This window comes from Aethalodelphis obliquidens, unplaced genomic scaffold, assembly GCF_003676395.1.
Source record: "Aethalodelphis obliquidens isolate GAN/ISIS:26980383/991018 unplaced genomic scaffold, ASM367639v1 scaffold44, whole genome shotgun sequence".
In the NCBI taxonomy this organism is placed as follows: domain Eukaryota; kingdom Metazoa; phylum Chordata; class Mammalia; order Artiodactyla; family Delphinidae; genus Aethalodelphis; species Aethalodelphis obliquidens.
Genome location: NW_020837988.1, coordinates 528,218 through 549,188, shown reverse-complemented (window position 1 = coordinate 549,188; position 20,971 = coordinate 528,218). Strand labels below are relative to the sequence as shown.

Genomic DNA, 20,971 nt, shown 5'->3' with positions numbered 1-20,971 from the left:
CCGGGGCGGAGCCGCACGCAGACAGCCTGGGGGGACGGGTGAGAAGGTGGGGGCCAGGCCAGTGCCCACGCCCCTCCTGGGGTCCTCAGCCCTCCGGCCCCCAGGCCTCGCTGCCGCCCCCAGAGACGCGGCTCCCGAGGGGCCCACCGGCGTCTCCTCCACCCCAGGTCACGCCCGCCCAGAATAATGAGATTCTGAGCTCGTGGGATTTTCTGCTGTTCGGAGAGCTGCTTTGAAAGGCCAGAGCTGCGGTGGCCGCAGGGCCTGGGCGGGGGGCAGCCTGGGCAGCGGGCTGAGGCCGAGGGGTCTGTGGGGCGAACTGCACTTGGGGGCAGGGCTGCTGCCTGAGGGCTCCAGGCTGCTTCTTCCTCCGGCCACCTGGGGCTGGGGGCCTCCCCGCGCTGGGGGCCGACCGTGGCCACGGGCTCGTGGTCCGCCTTGGAGTCAGGGTCGCTCGTGGCCAGTCGTCCATCCCAGACCCCACACACTGATTTCAGAGCAGCATCCGGCTTCAGAGGTCCCCGAGCACCTGGCTGCAGGGGTGTCCTGTCCCTGGAATGAGACCAAGGCCGCGGCCCTGGTACAGGCGGCGGATGCGGGCTTGTGAGCCCCGCGGCAGGTTGGAGGCCTCGCTGCGTCAGCCCGTGTCCCCTCCTGCACTGGAGTTGAAGCGCCAGAGGAGGGAGGGGCAGGACGGCTGGGCAAGGCCACCGGGGCCACCGGGCACCTGCTCAGGGCCTCAGCTGCGCTCGGCGGCAGCAGGCACGTTCCTGCTCCCTCTCGGCCGTTCCAGCACCTCGAGCGTGAGGCCGCCGCATGTGGGCCTTTTCAGACGTTGTCGTGAAGTTCCCGATGAAATTAAGGTCTCTGTGCCGCTTTCTGATCCCTTGTTCCTTTGTGGCCGTTGGAAGAGCGGACTAGAGGCGCGCAGTCGGTGCTCCCGTCTTGCGCTTCCTGATCATCTGAATTTGGGCACAAAGGACAAGGCTTACAAGTTGGACTCGTTCTTGGGCCGATGTTTGGAGGACGGGGCTGGTCCTGCAGCTGAGGGGGGTGAACGTAACCCACGTGGTGACGTCCTGGCTCCTCACAAGTCTGTCTGAAAACTCCTTCCACCCTCTGCCAACGGGGAGGCCTGCTGAGGGCTCCTTCAGGTGTCGTTTCTCTGGAGCATCTGTGTTTCCAGTGGTCCCAGGTTCACGCGTCTTTCCCGCCACCTCGCACGTGCGCTGTCACTAGGGCCCTAGTACAACTGCCTTAAATACTTCCAGCCTTGAAGCAAAAGAGTTGGGCCATCCTTCCCCCATGTTTTAGTGCCTCTGCTTGGATGGGTTCACTCAGTTCATCCGAGCTGGCACTCAAGCCCCAGGGTTTGATCTCTCTACGAATGGGTTATTTTGATCAGAGAAAAGCGTCACCTAACAGCCCAGCATGTGATGAACACGATCGGGCTTCACTTCTTTCTTCCTTCTACCATAATGCTGAGTGCACAGCTCGTGCCGAGCGCGGGACCGGGCCTGGGGCTGCGGAGGCGGCTGACGGGCTCCTTCTGCAAACGCAGACCTCCCCAGCAGAGCCGGCTGCAAGCAGCTCACTCAGTAACTGTGCATGAGGGGCTCCTGCGCATAGGGAGGGTGGGTGATTCCTTGAGAGCCTCCTCTGCTGCTAAAGAAGTAATCCACGTTTCCCCCCAAGGGCTGGGGCCGCTCTGGTCATACACAACAGCTCTCGAGAGCCTTCTCCACCTCCTGCCATCTCCCTGGGAGCCAGAGCTGCCCTTGCTCAGATCTGCTGGACCCCCTCATTAAGAACAGGGCCAGAGCCCCAGAGTCTTTGCCGTTCGGCTCAGGGCTGCCTTTCCAGCTGCTGACCGGCAACCGGCACCTCCCCGGCAGGTGGATTTCAGCCTGTGGGGAAGCCCGCACCTGCTCCAGCGCCTCCACGGTCTCCCCCACCAGCCCAGATGCCCCGTGTGGTCCCCTTGCCTTGTCTTCTCTGCACCTTTCACCTCTGACCTGAGACTCTAACTCCCCGTGAGAGTACCGAGGGGTGGTCTTTACACAGCATGAGTCTAGTGGATGAGAACTCCTTGGGGTAACTCACAGGTCACGACCCAGGAATCTTCAGGTGCAAAGAGCACTGTGGGCTTCGTGGGAAACCAGATGCTCTTACGTCACCATTCTTCACGAGTCCAGCTCTTTACCTAAAAAAAACCCCAAAAAAACCAACCCTCTGTTCTTCTTACGGCACCTTTTAAAGTAGCAATAACTCACCCCCGCGGCCTGCCATTTAAGCAGTGTTTCTCCAGAGGACACACTCTCCCTTCCTGCATGGGTTTCTGCAGATTAATCTTAAGTTGGAAAATCTGCAAATAAGGAAAGCATCAGTACATAGTTTATTTCTTTTATTACACTAACTGTCACAAAGCCCCGTTTTCCCCAAGAAGTTAACCTTTCCATCCCTGGGTGAGAATTAACCCTCCCTTTGCCAGAGTCCTGTGACTTGGTTCTCGGTTAAAGACACAAAGAGTCGGGCTTCCCTGGTGGTGCAGTGGTTAAGAATCCGCCTGCCAATGCAGGGGACACGGGTTCGAGCCCTGGACCGGGAAGATCCCACATGCTGCGGAGCAACTAAGCCTGTGCACCACAACTACTGAGCCTGCACTCTAGAGCCCGCGAGCCACAACCACTGAGCCCGCGCGCCTAGAGCCCGTGCTCCGCAACAAGAGAAACCACCGCAATGAGACCTGCGCACCGCAGTGAAGGGTAGCCCCTGTTCGCCGCAACTAGAGAAAGCCCGCGCACAGCAACAACCCAAATGCAGCCCAAAAATTAATTAATTAATTAAAAAAAGACATAGTCGTCTTGTGATGAGTACGGGCAACCCTTTGCTCCTTTGAAAACGTTGCCGTTAGGGTGAGTATAGCCACGGAGGTAGGAAGAGATGCTTCGTCACCCTGGTTCCCTCTCTCACCCCATCCCATCCCCACACAGTACCCAGCTGAGCCACAGAGTTTTCTGTCACTTTTTGCCCTGGGAGAACGACTGACGGTTTTCACGTGTGTGCTTGTTGTTTAGAAAGCCAAGCTCGGCCCTGCTGGCTACAAAGGCATTAGTCCTGACAGGAGACAGCCTTCCAACAACCTCGACAGAGTGAAACTCACCGACTTCAACTTCCTCATGGTGCTGGGCAAGGGCAGCTTCGGGAAGGTAAGAGAGCCGGGTCCACGACGGGGCCAGGCTTTGGCAGAGAACGTTGGGGTCAGTCCTGTTCTCCCCGAGGATTCCAGAGCAGCCCTTCAGATTCCCTGTGCTCTGCACACGTTTCCCGGTGGTTTCCCACTTCCATTTCATTAAAAGCAACTGTATCCAAAAAGCCACACGAGGCTCCTGGTGTGTCTCCGTTTCTGGGCGCATGACGGAGTGGGTTCTCCAGAATGTTGGACGAGTAGTTTTCACAACTAAAAATTAAACGTTGGGGCTTCCCTGGTGGCGCAGTGGTTGAGAGTCCGCCTGCCGATGCAGGGGACGCGGGTTCGTGCCCCCGTCCGGGAAGATCCCACATGCCGCGGAGCGGCTGGGCCCGTGAGCCATGGCCGCTGAGCCTGCGCGTCCGGAGCCTGTGCTCCGCAACAGGAGAGGCCACGACAGTGAGAGGCCCGCGTACCACAAAAAAAAAAAAAAAAAAAAAATTAAATGTTGACTCATAGTAAGCAAACGTAATCATTAACAGATGCTGAACTGGGTTTCTTCAGTGGCCGGCCTGTGTACCTACGTTTGCTTCTCTGGCCCCATATCTCATGGTAGATCCAGGCACTGATTTTGATCCTGCCCCCTTTTTTCTGGACTTGGCTCCTGACTTGTGAGAAGGGTACAAAGGTCAGTCACATTTGTGCTCTGAGGACGCTCCTGTAACACGTGCCTGACGCAAGACTCCTGCAGAGCACGTCGAGTATCCCTTTCAGAGGCTGCAGTGGCGCCCTCGTGTGGCGACAGCCCGCACGGAGTCTAAACCTCGGCAGCGTAGAAACTAGGCAGCCTGAGGAATTCCCGTGCGGCGACGAGCAGTATTTCAAAACCGGCACACGGGGTGGAGCCTTATTAACAGCGACGAGCCCCACGCACGGCCTGAGCGGCTCCCCGCCCCCATGCCGGCCGTGTGCCGGGAGCGTTCAGGCTGCCCTCGGTCTGCCCGCAGGTGATGCTGGCGGACAGGAAGGGGACGGAGGAGCTGTACGCCATCAAGATACTGAAGAAGGACGTGGTGATCCAGGACGACGATGTGGAGTGCACCCTGGTGGAGAAGCGGGTGCTGGCCCTGCCGGACAAGCCCCCGTTCCTGACGCAGCTGCACTCCTGCTTCCAGACGGTGGTAAGGGCCCTCGGGAGCTGCCCCCAACCGCACAGGGTCCTCGGAGTCCGAGCCAGCCTTCCTCCTGGGAAGAGGCTGGGAACAGACGAAGCGTGGGGACCTCTCAGCCCCACGTCCTCCTCTGCCGAGCAGCCCGGGTACCACTGGCGGATTCGGGGCATCCCCCTCTGTGATGTGCCCTCCTTAGAGAGTTAGTGTTAGTTCCATTTAGTTCCGTGAAAGCTTAGAGCAAAGGTTTCCTAAACACACACCGGGCAGTGTTAAGACTTAGAGAGACAAAACAGTAACTCACAGTCCTGGCTCATTAGGACCCCCGATCCAGGTGTCAGAGCATCAGGAGACCCACCCTCGTGACAGAGTATGTTCTGGAATGCACACAGCAGGGGGTGGCCGCCTGGCCTGTTTTGTATGGCCTGTGAGCTCTGAGAAAGGTTTAGACAAAGGACTGTTCTGTAACGTGCGAGCATTAGATGAAATTCTGATTTCAAGGTCCATGAATAGTTTTCTCGGGACACAGCCCTGCCCCTTCACTTACCCAGCATCTGCCGCTTTCATGCTGCAAAGGCAGAGCTGAGTAGTTACAGGACACACACAGAGCCTAAAGTATTCACTTGGGCCCTTTACAGGAAATGTTTGCTGAGCCCTGCCGTATAGGTTAACTGAAGAGAGGACACAACAATCTCCAAAGCGCTAGTTAGCTGGTCGTGGGACCCTGGCATGGTGCTCGCGAGTAACCTACAAGAAGTAGAAACTCGGCACCACGGTGAGGCCATTCCCAAAGACGGGCTCTGCACGCCTCCGCGGCTGTCCTCCTGCAGATGTGGCTCAGTACTCAGGAGCCGTCATGGCTACTCGCAGAGCAGCACCCTGGAGCCTCGGGTGGACAGTGGGGCCGCAGGGTCGGGGCCCGGCCGCTGAGGGTCAGCCTGCTGCTGGCAGCCGGCCGGCCCTCTGCTCCCAGAGGCAGCTCCTAGGTAGCGCCAAGGGGGGAGGTTAGCGATATGCAGAGAAGAGAAAGAAACCCAGCCCAGATCCCGTAACCCTGGTTACACTGATGAAGCTCTGGAAAGCTACAAAGCAGAGAAATAAAATTGAAATGACAGTTTGTAACAGGAAAGCGAGAGATTGAAGCTCCCAGAGCCACTTCCCTGGCTGTTGGCAGCAGCTGCATCATTTTTCTTTCTTCCTGTGCACTGCTTTAATGTGTACTAACCTCTGTGAAATGGTGGTGTTTTCTGGAAGAGAGCAGAGGTCAGCTGTTACCTGTGCCGTGCAGTTACTTCCTCCTGCACCCACTCAGTCTCCCTGTCTGTCCCAGCGTGTTGTCCTCATAAATACGCAGGTTTACTTAGTTCTGTGATGTACGCGCTTCATGGGGCCAGCACTTGGCATATCAGTGACAGAGAAAATGAAAAACAACACTTGGGCATGAAGAGAACATTGGGTTAAGCGCTCCACGTACAGTCCCGTCCCTCACAGTGAGCGTCACTGAGCATGTGTAAGGTACAAGCACGACCTCACCACGAGTTTGCCGTCAGGAGCGTCTGGGTAAACACGTTACTTTACCGTGGCATTGCCTCCCAGACATTGCGAACCAGGACACTGGTTAAGACGAAGTAATTGGCCCATATGGACCCTTCACGCCGTCCCTAACTTAGAAGTGTATTCTGCGTGTAGGAGAAGAGGGAAGGTTGGAGGCCGTTCCTCCGATTGGGAGCAGACAGGTTGACGTAACCCGTCGTTTCAGGGTTACGTCGTGACTCTGTGCGTCCCAAGGGCCTCACGCGATAGGGCTTATTACTTATTCTTTATTTGGGGGAGAAAACCGGGACCGACTCTACTGGGCACACCCGCCAGTGTGGCCCACGTTTTACTAATGAGACAGCAGAGCACCGTTGGGAGAGTGGAGGCCGCCACGCTGCTGCTGTCAGCCTGCTCACCTGTCAACCTTGGTCCTCAGGATCGGCTGTACTTCGTCATGGAATACGTCAACGGCGGGGACCTCATGTACCACATCCAGCAAGTAGGAAAATTTAAGGAACCGCAAGCAGTGTGAGTAGTTTGTAGTTGAGCCCCTGAACGTAGACCGCGTGGCACTCCCACCCGGGAGCCTCTGCCGGGGGGATCTGGAGGCAGGGCTGTGCCCGGTTTGGGGTGGAATACCGTCACCTTCCCGGGGGCAGGTTGGTTGACAGGGTCCACCTAAACGTCTCCTCCGGAGCAGTTTATTCCACTTCCGGCAAGCTGGAGATGCAGGTGTATAGATGCCCTGTCACCCCATTCCACGCCTGTCGATCGAGCCATTCACTCATTAATTGAACAAATAAAGGGGCTCTGGGTGATGGGCCGAGCAGAGGGCCTGGCTGGGGAACAAGAGAGCCTGGAAGGGGCCTCAGGGGGGCCTGGCAGCATCAGGTGAAGTTTCCACGGGGCCCTGGCCCAGAGGAGATGGAAGGATGGCCGGCGGAGGCCGGGCAGGTGACAGTCTGTGTGGAGGACACAGGCTGGAGCCTAAGCCTAGCCAGTGCATGGAGAGACTTTCTGGAGGAAGAAAACCAGAACTTGGGGCCTGGGGGTGAGGAGAGAGGAGCGTCTCCAGGTGCTGCCCCTCTGCAGACTGGGGAGGGGCAGCCGTCCGGAGGAGCAGGTTGCGGGGGATCACTTAGGAGGTCTCAGTGGGATGCAGGCATCGGCGGCCCCGGAGAGAGATGTGGGCTCCAGGGGGAGACAGAGAATCATCTATCTAGAGGCGAGGCTTTGAGACCTGAGGAATCACCCCCTTTTCCAGGGGCCAGGAAGCCACGGGCAACTCACAGAAGCAAATCTAAACACACAGCTCTTTTGTCCCTGGAGTGAGGATGCCCAGTGCGCAGGTGCCCTGATGAATCGAGTGGGCAAACGTTAATCGGGTTCCGGCCGATGTTCAGTCTGAAAGAGATAAGCCTGGGGCACTTCCGGCCCGTGCGGGCTGAGCCGGTCTGGGGCAGGCTCGCTGGAGACAGAACGGGGCATTCTTGGGCGGATGCTCAAAACCGGAGGGCGGGTGGCCCTTTCTCTCGTGTTGTTAGTTACAGAGCATTAAAATGCACAGGTTACAGAACGAAGCTTGACAACACAGAGCTGTAAGAGCCACCTTCCATCATGAGCTAACAGGCCGTCCCATTAGTACCACTCCCTTGTATTTGTGCTGCTGGAAAGCTTTTCACTTTAAAAATATAGAAAAGCACAAAAAAATCATATGACCGTCATCTGTGACCCCCTTCTCCCTCCTCGGCCCCCCCCTCTCCTGCCAGCCCTCAGAGGTGCCCCCCTGCCCCCCGTTGAGGGTTTGATGTTGTTTCTCTGCTCATGTAAACACGTGTGCTTATTGGAAGCCTCCCGGGTATGACGTTTACACGGGCAGCATCTTGTGTCTTCTTAGACGTCAAGAACTCCTAAACGCTGTGCAAATTTTAAAACCTCCTTCAGCACTCATTCGGAGTTTCAGATATTGACCCCTGAACAATTTTGAAGCGAAGGCAGTAACTGCTTTTTATTATGAATTATTTTAAAAAGTGCATCAGGGGGCTTCCCTGGCAGTCCAGTGGTTAAGACTCTGCACTTCCAATGGAGGGGGCGCAGGTTCGATCCCTGGTCGGGGAACTAAGATCCCACGTGCCTCACGGCCAATAAATAAATAAGTTTTTAAAAATTGTAAGACTATTGTAAGAATGAAAAAAATAAAAAGGGTGCATCAGGTCTGAATCCTGGCGTGGGTCCCATTTCTCCCAGCGCTTGGGGTAGGGCTGAGGAGGTGAGTAAACCACCTGCAGAGAGCATCACACCCTGTCCTTTTGTCTTCCAGGGCACAAGTGTATTTTCAAACACTAATGCATTCTGCCGTTGAATAGGAAAGTGGAAATTTGCTCCAATCTACCATAGCCCTGACAGAACAGCCCAGCAAACAGCCACGCTTTAAAAGATCGTATTCAGAATGTCTTTTAAGCAGTAATTACCTGTCTACCTGCCCCAGACAAGAAGCGCTTATCTGGGGACAGGTGATAAACCTGCTTCATTGAGTTTACTAGCTGTATCATTCCTTGGGGAGGTTGGAGTCATGAAACGGCAGAGGCTTGACGGCACACGTAGGGCAGTGCTGAGCTCTGCTCATCCAGGGTCTTCCGTGCTTTTGCCATTTCGATGCCCGATCCTGAGGGTAAAAAGTATCCAGGAGGCCAAAGAAAGCAAGCCTGACAGGTGTTTTCTTTTGCAGGTTCTACGCAGCAGAGATTTCCATTGGGTTGTTCTTTCTTCATAAAAGAGGCATCATTTATAGGTGTGTATCGAAGCCCTGCTGGCCGCAGCACTGTGGAGGCTTTGCTGGACCTCTGGGCTCTGTGGGTGTGAGTTCTGTGATGGGGACTTAGAACATGGAGCGGACCCCCCCACACACCACCACCACGCCCCGGGTCACGGAGACCTGCGGGGACCACCATTCTTTCCACAGCCTCCGGGCAAATCCGAACCACCTTCTGGTTCCTGGACCTCACAAGATCGTTTATCTCATTTCTGCTTCCGCAAGAAAACGTGCTTTTCTTTTCCCTGCCAGCTCCTTCCTCTGCCTTTGACTTGGCACAGAGGTGAGGGGCCAGTGAAAGCTGCATTTCTGTTGGTGATGCTCCGCGGAGGAACACGGGAGCTGGGAGGGGAAGGGGACAACTGTTGGATTCGGTTCCTCCCGTTGTTGGTTACGGTGAAGGGAGAATGTTCTCCAGTATTAAGCGGAGAGTAATTAGAAGACCATGCAGCACGGGGCAGAATGGAAGGGATGCGGGTGACCCAGTGAGGTTGTTCTGAGCCCGTGATTTGCACACCTGGCTGTGTGTCTGATCTCTCCGGGTGGGACACTAATAAACCGGTGACTGGGGTCTCCTCAGAGCTGCTCATTTGGGATCTCTGGTGATTCACCTGCACAGCCAAGGTCGGGAATCACTAGCTCAGTCATTTAGTCATTCGTTCAGTCTGCATTTATTAAGTACCTGCTGCATGCTAGGCACTACACTGGGCTCTAGAGATGGAAAAATAAATAAGTCCTAATTCCCGGTCCCAGCACTCCTGTGACCACAGTTAATGTGCCATTGGGGCGCAGCCACTCACGGGCGCTTCTGTCTCACGAGCAGCAGAGCAAAGCATGTGACATTATGGGAAGGACGCTGATGCCACCCGCTTCTTTGCAGAGACCTGAAGTTAGATAACGTCATGCTGGATTCGGAAGGACACATCAAGATTGCGGACTTTGGGATGTGTAAGGAGCACATGATGGACGGGGTCACGACCAGGACCTTCTGCGGGACCCCAGATTACATCGCCCCGGAGGTAGGACCCCGACTGGCCTGGTTTTTTAGACCAAGGGCTTTCCAGCTACAGACACAGCCCCCTCGTAGGATGTAGAGTCATCCCTGAATCACCAAGTCGATATGTGGGGAATAAATAATACAGAAAAAGAAACCACGAGAGCTCCCCACGCAGAGTAAGGGTACGCCTTGGTTCACGGAACTTTTGTTTTTGTTACACGTACGTGTGAGATGCATGCGTGGTAGGACGTATTTCTTACGTGGCCACCAGCAAACCAGCTTAAGAAACACTGGGGGCAAAGAAGGGAGGCTCCTGCTTGTGAGACGGCCCTGCATGGAAACGCTGGGCCAGAGGTGGTCCCGGTGATGCCTCTTTAGCAAAATCAGAGTGATTTATCTTTTGTTTTGTTATGGTTTGTTTATTTTTTTATTGAAGTATAGTTTATTTATAATGCATTAGTTTCAGGTGTACAACACAGTGATTCAGTTATATAAACGTGTGCGTATCGATGTATACGTATATATATTCAGGTTCGTTCTCAGATTTCCTTTCCATTATGTGTTATTACAAGATATTGAATGTAGTTCCTTGTGCTATACGGTAGGTCCTTGTTGTTTATCTCTTTTATGTACCGTAGTGTGTATATGTTAATCCCAGTCTCCTAATTTATCCCCCCCTTCCCCTTGGTGACCGTAAGTTTGGTTTCTGTGTCAGAAAATCAGTGATTGGTGCTCTCAGCGGCACACTGCACTGGATCATGGGAAGAGCACACCCACGTGGTTCTGAGCAAAGTGGCTCCAAGATCTGTGTGTTGCCAGCAGTGGCCACGCTGCATTGTCTTCGTCATGACACGTATCGAGTGGCTTATCTTCCTATTTTACAAAGCTTCCTACATGCCAGTGATTGGGTGGGTTAGAACCCTGGGTCGCTGTAGCCACCTGTCTGACCACGCCCGACCCTGTGGACGGCACCGTCCCTTCCCCACTGAGCTCCAGCGGGGAGCGGGTGATGGATTCCACGGTAGGCCGACCTTCAGCTCTTTGCAGAGCTCTCGTGTTCGCTGTCGGGTGGCTTTGTGGTGTTTATTCGGCATGGCGCCTCGTCGTGCATTTACCTCCGAGGCAGTAGCAATAATCAGAAAGACACGCGATTGGAAATCCGACCAGCGTGAGCTGCACTCCTGACTTTATTATTTACAGGCTGTGGGAACTCGGCAAGTTTCTCAAACTGTCTGAGCCTCCGTTTCTACAGTGTCCGCCCTGTAGAGTTGCTGAGGACTAAGGTGCCTAGTACAGTGTTTGCACCTGGCAACCCTCGTTATACCCATTATTCCAAAAGGGAAGCTAATCTTTATCCCTTTGTTAAGGCTTTGTTTTGCCTGTTACATCCCTAGACAGTGTAGGAACACAGGCTTAGAACATTGACTTAGAAACTTAAATTCTGAATTATGTGGGCAAAGATGGGATGTTCTCTTGATACATAACCTACGTAACCTCTTTCCCTGCAAACAGCTCACACCTTAGTATCTCCGTGCACATAATGAGCTTAAATCTTTCTCAAGCATGAAGGATAGAGAGATGGTACAGAAAAAAATACAACCTCCTGATGCAGTATTTATTCTGAAGCCTTCTCCTGGCTGACACATATTAAACAGGCTGTGATTATTAGCTGTGCCCACTCTGGGTAACACCCACCAGTTGCTGTCAAAGCTTGGTGACAGGGAATGGCAGCAGTTTGAGGAATAAAGGTGGCTTTTGAACTTCCTCAAGACCAGGTCCCTGCTGCTCAAACAGAGAGCTTCCTGTGTTCAGCGACACCTCAGCCGTCTGACATCACCAGGGGTGACAGCGTTCCACATAGATGACATTGTCCAAATAATTGAAGTTGGTTGCCTTTTCTTTCAAGGTTCCTCGCGGTGCTAATTTCATGTGGCTGCTGTAACAACCGCCAGCTTAGTGGATTAAAACAGGGCAAATTTATTATCTTACGGTTCTGGAGGTCAGAAGCCCAGAGCAGTCTCACTGGGCTAGCGCCAAACTGTCGGCGGGGCTGCACAGCCTCCAGCAGCTCTGGGAGAATCTGTGCCTGGTCCAGCCTCTGGGGCTTGTCTGCAGCCCTCGGCTCATGGGTCTTCTACATCTTCTGTGCCGGAAGCATAGCATCTTGTAATCTCTCTCCCTCTCTTTTCTAGCCCCGGCCCTCCAGCCTCCCTCTCCTAAGGACCTTTGGGATTACATGGGGCTCACCCAGATAATCCAGGGTCATCTCCCCATCTCAAGGGGACATGCCTTGTCGGCCGCAAGGCAAGTTGGTCCTTCGTTCACTTGACTCACTTGCCACATCGGGTTCTGAGCCTCTTGCAGTCTTCCAGAAGCCCGTCCTAGAAGACCCTGGCCATTGCTGTCTTCCTGGTCACTTTTTTGGGCCAACAGAGACTAGGTTGGCCTGGAAAAGACCCTTTGAACTGAGAAGTTGTTTGCCATTTAGGAGATCGCACCTGCATGGGGTTGGCCATGTCATGCTAAGAACCTGAGGACATGGTATCAGAGAGAGGGATGCTGGGAACATCCATCAGAGAGAGGGATGCTGGGAACACCCATCAGGGAGAGGGATGCTGGGAACAGGCCGTCAAAGAGGGCTTTATGGAAAACAAGCTTGGGGCCTCTTGATACACACTGGATCACATGTTCTGGCTCCGGATACCCGCAGGTTCTGTAAGCCTTCATTCCTCTCCGTATACCCACTGTGCAAGCAATCAGGGAGCACCTGCCATTTATCGAGTGTCCACTGTGTGCTGGGCACCTTCTGTACTTTCTTCTCATCACAAACCCTGTAGAGGAACAGGCCAGCAGGCCTGTCTTGCAGATGAGTGTCCGAGGCGGTCCGTAACAGCCTGGGGCCACGTTTGCTAAAAGTGCTGGAATCCAGCTGCCTCCCCAGGCTCAGGCCGCCTGCAGGCCTTCGCACTGCCCGCCACGCTGAGCCACTCAAACCCGGGGCAGCCTGTGTGTCCAGAGAGCTTCCTGCACGCTTGCTGTACCAAGCGTGGCATTGTGGGGACACAGAAAGAGAGCACGCGGGGCCTTGCCCTGGAAGCGCTTCCCGTCTAGAGGAGGTGCCGCAAACAGGAACCAAAATCTACCCCTAGACGCCGGTTGACCTTCAATGAAGAAGGATCCGCGCTCCTTTGGGAGCTCCGTCAGGAATACCTTTAGTTTGTTCCGCCTTTCGCTAGCATTTTCTTCATAGGGTCCAGGAATTTGGCATATTTCACCCAAGGAATCGTTGCAGGGTAGAGAAAAGACCATCTAGGTTCCAAGTTTCTGAATTTGCTCAGAGGTGAAAATAACCTTGTCCTCTGTGTAAATCTTTCTGTCAGGCAAAGGCAAGATAATTATCTTAGGTGGCATTTTCCTAAATAGGCAAAGCGGAGGCTTAAATATTTATGGCTGTTCGTCAAAAGCCTTGAAATGGATCTCGGTACTGTAGCATCTCCTTAGCCGGCAAAGATGAGCAAAGGCAGAAAATGTCACTGACACGCACGATTGGCGCCGAGATGGACGCTGGGAAAGGGGCACCAATCAGGAGCTAATCCCTGAAGCCGACGTGAAGGGGACTCTTTGCTTTGACATAGAAAGGGTCCTTCGAGGACAGCGAGAGAGCCCTTGAGGCTTCACCTGGGTTTCATCCCCCATCTGAAAGTCGGCTGCTCCGGGCGAGCGAGATCCAGTCGCAAGGCAGGTATCTGCCGCAGCGGAGCAGCAGCCTGGACGCTAGCATCGCCCGCCCTTCCCTGGGAGAGCGAGGCAGCGGTAGGGCGAAGCTTCCGGAAAGTGCACCACGTGGGACCCTCGCTCTCGGCCTGGGCGTGCCGGGGTGTGCGGCCCACACGCAGAGGGCGTCACCCACAGTGTGGGCAGTGCCTGTTCCAGAGCGGGCCCTCGGAACGCAGCTTCCGCTTGGTCCCGCCTGATACACGAGCAGAGGTTGCGCCACTTGGTAGGAGACAAAGGTGGGATTTGCAGCCGAGACGTTCCGACCCCAAAGCCTGTGTATCCTGTGCACGTATCGCAGCACCTCCAGGGAGATGAGAAGACCCCCCGAGGGAAAGAGCAGTGAGGAACGAGCACAGAGATGTTACAGCCCACTTCTTCTTTAACGTCCGAGGGGTCTGAGTCCTGACCAGGCCTTTCCGTCTCTGGGGCAGCGAGTCAGGATCGTGGTCCAGCTGCCCATCCTGGGCAGACCTCTCAGAAGCCGGGGTGAGCCAGCAGCTCTAAGCCCCTCCCCCTCAGGTGCTCACCGAGGGTCCACCAAGCACCCCCTGTCAGGAGGGTCAGGGGCTGGAAGCAGTTAGGAGCGGGCCACTGCAGCCCAGGGGAGCTCAGAGATATGGGCAAGACCGTGTCCCCAGGTGACGACAGACGGCCCTCCAGCATGGGACAACCCCGGGGGAGAAGCCTGCGGGGGCCCCCCCCCCCCCCGCCACCAGCTGCCTGCAGGCAGACGCGCACACTTGCCGTCCGTGTTGGGCTGGATGTGTTCAGAGAGCTGGAGGCCCGTCCCGGGGGTTCTGGGCTCTCCTTTCAGCCCTGCGAGAAGGCCAGCACGGGATTGCCCATGACGACAGCCAGAAGTCTGCCTTTTTATGTACAATATGCCTGATTCTTCTCTCCTTCCCTCTACCTGGACCCTCCTTTCGCGGGGGTCAGCCTGCTCCCTCCTTCTCCTCCTTGAAGCCTTGGCGCAAATGTCACCTCCGGGAGGTCACCTTTCCCGGCCACCCTGGTTCAGGGGGCAGACCTCCAGCTGCGTCCCTGGTCCCCTTCCGCGGTGCACACCACCCTCGGATAGACCACGTCGCGTGCTCATGTGTTTACTTCTTTCTTTGTCTCCCGCTGAGCTCCAGGCAGCAGGACCCTTGGCTTTTGTTCACGGGTGGGCCGCTACCCCGGGGGCAGGCGTAGCGAGCTGTGTGTCTGGCCGTTGCCGGGGGGCAGATGGGCCGGGGCACGGGGCCGAGGCTCAGGCGCTGAGGGGTCGGGAGCTCCGGGGCTGGAACCCAAGGCTGGTGGCAGGTGACAGAGCGTGCGGGGGCAGGGGTGTGGCCCCGCGCCCCCCCCCACCCACCGCCGGGGGTCCCCAAGGGTCCAAGGTGGACGGGAAGTCAGCTCAGGACCCGAGGGGCCAGAGTACCGACCTCCCCGGAGCTTCTCCTGGCCTCTGGGGAAAGAGTTGTAGAGAGGGGCAGAGAATAAAAGAGATGTAAAAGTCACGTGAGAAAAGACCTCGTTTGGTGCTCACGGCCGAGCAGCCAGGCCGTAAATTAGCCCCTGCCAAGCTGGGAAGAAACGAGGAAACGAGATGGAAAGAAGCCGGCGAGTGCCAGCAGCGGCCCCTCTGAGATCAGCGCCTCTGGGCCGCTGACCCCAACCCCGCCCAGGCGGGCGGCCGCGGAGAAAGCCCTTGATTAAAGAAAGAGGACGATAAACCGGAAGACGCTTTCTATCAAAGGCCAGCTTCCCTCTGCGCCAGGTCACGGTCCAGTGACTCCAGCATCACAGAGGAGACGAAGCAGCTGCTTTCCCCCCAAGAAACGTTGAAAGAGCCCAGGCCCGGCATTCTGGGGGGCAGTTCTTCCTTAAATTATATAACTCTTCTCAGACCTTTCCGAGGAATGGTGTTGGTTATATTACCTCATATATTTGATTGTCTGCCTGCGTCTCTTTAACTGTCTCATAATTTTCGTGGCATCAGCGTTTAATGAGTTCAGCCTGTTCTCTGGAGCATTTGACCCCTTCTGTGATCTCGTGGTCCATGAGGCAGCCCCAGTCTGTTCTCCCCCTCCCCCTCCCAGCCCTCCCTCCACAGATGACCAGCTCCTGGTGACTTAGCTGCCCCCTGATGGATGCCCGCTGCGTGTGAGAGCCAGGGAGGGGCGCCTCATCGATGTGAGTCTGTTTAATCCTTCAGTTGGGTCTGCAGCGTCGGTGTTTCCCAGGTGATGAACCCAAGGGGCAGAGATTCGTCCATTTTTCCCACGCCCCAGATCCAAGCAGGCTGGGCTCTGAACCCGGGGCTCATCAGCTTCTCCCTGCAGCAGCTGTGGTCCCGGGAGGAGGGCTGCCCAGGGACTGACCACCTCCCTCCGGGGGTACAAGTGAGCCTCCCTCCATCCAGGCCCCGTCTTTGTTTTCCAAGCACCAATGACGCCCTGATAAGTCTTTACTCCAGGAATCCCATGGCTACATGAGTTGGCCCTTCCGTTGGGGATTTGTTTAAATCTTGCGAAAATGGGTCAGGGCTCACTGAGTCCCTTTTCACCTTGCCGTGGGGAGGACGGGGTGGGTGTCTGGACGGAGATGACCAGTCTGCTCTCATGGGCGGGTGGGGACCATGCACCTGCCCCTGTGACTTCGTGTCATTTAACAGCAGTCCTTAGCTGAGTGGCGCTGTCCCTGTTCTCCAGACAAGAGGAGCCGCGGGGAGGAGAGGAGCCCCGTGCAGGGCTCGTAGACGGCAGGTGGCCGGGCCGGGGCCCTCATGCCTCAGTGCCCCCTTCCACACGCATCTGTGAAGACCACCGGACTGAAATTCTGGAAAATCTTTTATTCCAGCCGATTAAGGTCTTACAGGCACAAATGTGTTCCTGACTCCCAGTTCGTTCCTTCACTGCACGAGTGGTTATTTGGTTCAGAGCCACAGTGAACAAAGGGCTTGAAGGGCTCCCTGCCCAGCAGAGGAGGCCTGAGATAAGGGGGCTCCGAAGGGGGCGCAGAGCAGTGAATCCGGCCCCGCTCGCCCCCGCCTGCCACCGCAGCCTAGACCAGTGGCCAGGCCACGGTGGCCGAGCTCGAGAACCGCTCGGAGGGAGACTAGAGGCTGGTGGCGGCGCCTCCGATTCCGGATTAATTCAGCCCGACTCTACCTTAGCCGAGCCCCACGCAGACGTGATGTTTCTGAGAAGGAAGGACTTTCTGTTTGCCTTCAGGTGGCTTTTTCTTTATCGTTGTGTAGTCAGCTCTGGCTGTAGTTCTGCTCTTTGAAGAACTTGGGGCGACGTCTGTGAAATGGGGGTACGACTTTGGGGCTGAAGCCTTGCCCGTAAGAAGCCTGGCCTGCCTCCAGGGCAGGGCTGCGTTCATTCGCATCTGTTATTTGACAGTTGTTTCAACTTGCTGCTGCTGTGTAACCACCCAAGACTGAACGGCTTAAAACCACAGCCACGTTATCGCTGGGATTCTGCCCGGCATGTGCCGGCCGCTGTGGCCCTGCTGGGCCCTGGAGGGTGGTCCCACGGGGGCCCCGGGCTGCTGGCTCTTGGCCGAGACCCACGGGTCCTCCTCTCCGTGTTCTGTCCTCTGTGAGATTTCTCCTCATTCAATAGTTTATCCAGAGCGTCTCGCCACGGTGACTCCCAAGAGGGTACAACACAGGCCCCCCAAAAAGTGGAGGCCCCTTAAGCTTCACCTAGAACTCGATTACCGTGTCATTCCCACCACCTTCTCCAGGTCAGAGCAAGTCCACAGCCAGCCCGGCATCTAGGGGAGGTGACGTAAGTACTAAATCCTGGTGGGAGGCGTGGTGCTGTCACGTTGCAGGGGCCACACAGGATGGGAGCGAGGGGCACTGTGGCCGTCTTTGGGGACAGTCCCCTGCACAGCTGGCTTTGAGCTCTGTGTGGGCCAGCAGAGAATCCGCAGCACAGCACCCCGCGGGGGCAGGTCTCAAAAGCGCCGAGGACCCAGGCAAGAGAGGCCCCTGCCCTGGGTTACAGAGCCGGGATCAGAAGCTTTTTCTGCTGAGGGCTAGAGGGTAAGTGCTTTAGCCTTTGCCTTCATCTAAATTTTAGATTTCTCCAGTCTGAGCAGCTGTTCCTGCCAAAAGGCTCCAAAGACTGATCGTCTTTGTTACATTTTTTCTCTCGCGTTCAGGAAACTTAAAACCATGCTTAGCTCCCAGGCTGCACCCGGCAGGGTTGGGCTGGATTTGGGCTGCAGGCTGAAGTTTGCGCCCCCAACGTTACAGGGCTCTCGTCGGGCCTCCCCAGCCTGAGCTGTCCTCACAGGCTTGGGGTCTGTAGGGTCAAAGAGATGTGCCCACCTGGGGTCTGAGAAGTCCCTCCCAGGACCTGCGCAGCCTCTCCCATCCCCCCATGCCATCGCCCCACGGGGTGCCGCCCTGCTGACGCAGACACGCCAGCGTCCGACGGGCAGATGGGACAGAGCTGGGACGTGCGGGAGGCTCGTCGTGGCCGTGGTGGAGGGGGCGGCAAGAGCAGTCAGGCGGGCCATGTCTCCGCATCCGGAGGGCATCTCAGGGGCCCCTGAATTCTCCACTCGAACCTGGCCTTCCAGGTTGTTGGGAGGAATTACAGGTGGAATCCTGTTCCCCCAAAACCGGTGTGTTGAAGGTGACGCCAGTGTGACTGTCCATAGGGGCAGGGCTTTCCAGGAGGTGACCACAGCCAGATGAGGTCATTGGGGTGGGACCCCCTCGGAGAGCACTGAGGTTTTCATAAGAGACACCAGGAGGGCAGCTCACGGAGGACAGGCCGGTGAGAGCACAGCGAGGGGGCTGCTGCCCTGCCGGCATCCTGACCGTGCGCTTCGACTCTCCAGAACCGTGAACAGCAGACGCCTGTTGTTGGAGCCGTGCGGCAGCCCGAGCAGAGCGCCGGGGGAAGTCCGCGGGCAAGGTGCAAGGAGAGAGCAGCTAGTCCATATCGCGAGCTCAGTTTGTAGCGTCTGTACTTAGGCAGATGGTCTGTGGCCTCTGTTCCTCTGGCCCCAGCGCCCCGGCCCCGTACGGAGTCCTGGGTCTCGGCCGCAGGTGAACAACGCTGTAGACCAGGATGCATATTACCTGCTCGCAATCATCCTCACCATCTGTCACCAAGCAGAGCAGGAAGGAAGGGTGGGTAAAGGTCCCGGGGGCGGGGCAGCGCCCCAGATGTCCTCACCCCACTCCTGTCCTGCTCACATAGAGGGGCACCGTGACAGAGGGTCGCGTCCTGGCTCTGCACACCCCACCCCCCCGCGGTGTCACTGCCTGCAAGCTGGCCGGGCCTCAGCCACCCCCATGGGAGACGGGCACCGTGCCCAGTGCAGTGTGGCTTAGGTGGGGCTAAACCTTGGCCCCTGTTACTGCGGGTATCATATTCTTAGTGTATCTCGCTCTTAAGGAGGTTCTTGAAAATATCAGGTTGGCAGAAGAGAATCCAAAGAGGTGTTTAGTTTTTTGTCGTTGTTGTTGTTGTTGTTTTGACGTAACAAGAAATTATGGAAGTTAGTTCGGCCTTGGGCTGAAGAGGTTGGGTGACCCAGGCCAACTGGGGTGGTGTTTTCCCAGCCCTGGTCGTTTCACGGTCACCTTCCTGACTTATTCCTTGACAAGCAGATGTTACTGAGGAGATAGAGGGAGATTAGCCCAGGTAGAGATGAGAGCTTTTGCACAAAGCCTTGAAATGGGAATGTCTTCTCCCTGTGTAACTCCATGTTGTTGATGCCTCACCCGACCACAGACATCCCGCGAGCACACGTCCCAGTGTCAGACAGACACCAGGGGCGGGGGCATCTTTCTGCCTGCTCAGAAGTCTGGCAGGCGACTCGGAATTTGACTCGTGGCTCTTTCAGAATTATTAGCACAGCCACCGTGGAAGAGAGCTCGGCAGTGTCTTATGAAGCTAAACGTGGTCTTTACCGAACGATCCAACCATCATGCTCCTGAGTATTTACCCAGATGAATTGAAAACTTACGTCCACACGGAAACCCGCACAAGTGTTTACAGCAGCTTTGGTCATAATTGTCAAGTCTTGGAAGCCACCGAGATGTCCTTCAGTAGGTGAGTGAACAAATAAACGGCGATACGTCTAGACAATGGAGTATCATTCAACACTAGAAAGAAACGCGCTCTCAAGCCATGGAGGAAACCTCGGTGCGCATGACTAAGTGAAAGAAGCCCGTCTGAAAACACTGCACGCTGTAAGAGCCCGAGTGTGGACGTCCTGGAAGAGGCAGAACTAGGAAGACAATAAAACACATTGGTAATTGCTGGGGCTGGGGGAGGGCCATGTGGGCGGAGCGTTTTGAGGGCAGTGAAACTATTCCGTACAGTAACAGTACAGTGGTGGGTGCGTGTCATGATACATTTTCAAAAACCCATAGAATGTACAGCACCAGGCGTGAACCCTGATGTAAACTCTGGGCTTTGGGTGGTAACGATGTATCCATGCAGGTTCAGCGATTGTAACTAAGATACTGCCTCGGTGTGTTGAACTTGGTGGGGGCGGGGTATATGGGAACTCGGCAGATTCCTCTGTTTTGCTCTGAACCTAAAACTTCTCTTTAAAGCAGTTTATGAATTAAAAAAAAGAAGAAGAAGAAGAAGAAGAAATGCAGCCTGGGTGGCCTTTCCCTTCCAAACAAAGGTCCAGGATAGGACTGGGAACGGGGACTGTACTCACCAGGCTTTGAAAGCTCTGCGTTTGCATCCCCTCCTCCCCTCCTCCTCGCTCTCGCTCTCGTTTTCCTTCCTTGCTTCCTTCCTCTTCTCTTCTGTGTTACTTGCTATTTGAAGCCAGGGTCAGTAGTTGCAAACCCTCTTTGTGCCACGTGATCCCCTTCAGGTCCTCGGGGAGCAGAACATACACTGTCCTGCTCTCTGCCTTCCGTTCCCGGGTGTAAAGGAGGCAGGGGGGTGGTTACTGTAACGGGACCTTAAGGCGCCTGTGTTGCCTTTAGAGACGTCGTTTTCTGTTCGCCCCAGTCCTGGCCACCGTGTTCATCTCAACGGGAAATATGTAGTGCAGACTCCAAACCTTCCGTTCTCGTCTTGTGCCAGAATTCCTTTCTACTTATATTATGCATTTTGTCCAGAGCTTTCAAGTATCGCAGGTATTTCTCGTGTGATGAACTAAGATCCTCGATGTGTAAGGTATCACGTTTTAGCGTATTTATCCATTTTCGTGTCACCCTCGCAGGGTGCCCGGCCGCAAGAGACACACGATTAGCCCAAACAGTGGCAGTGAGGGAAGGGGTGGGGGAGGGTGTGTTAATACCACAGAGAAGAGAAACCGGAAGTTTTGCTGCTCTGACCAAAATTAATTCAGTTGCGTGAGAGGGGGATTTTTAATCTGTTTTATTCACTTCTGTGCCTCGTGCCTGGAACAGCGTCCAGTACACGGACAGACAATATTTGCTGAGAGAATGAACAGAAGGTTCATCGTTGACAGAATTCCCAGGTGCTGACGATCGTTTCAGAGCA

General features: G+C 55.6%; 1 protein-coding gene across 4 annotated transcripts in view; it reads left to right on the top strand.

Moving 5' to 3' along the window:
• PRKCA (protein kinase C alpha) overlaps nt 1-20,971 on the top strand; it is a 363,240-nt gene that overhangs the window by 312,600 nt on the left and 29,669 nt on the right. For all 4 annotated transcript variants that reach the window (XM_027080426.1, XM_027080427.1, XM_027080425.1 and 1 more), the window contains 5 exons: nt 3,078-3,209; nt 4,198-4,371; nt 6,332-6,423; nt 8,624-8,686; nt 9,588-9,726. In XM_027080426.1, coding sequence (XP_026936227.1) covers nt 3,078-3,209; nt 4,198-4,371; nt 6,332-6,423; nt 8,624-8,686; nt 9,588-9,726 — 600 coding nt within the window. The remainder of the gene's footprint in view (nt 1-3,077; nt 3,210-4,197; nt 4,372-6,331; nt 6,424-8,623; nt 8,687-9,587; nt 9,727-20,971) is intronic.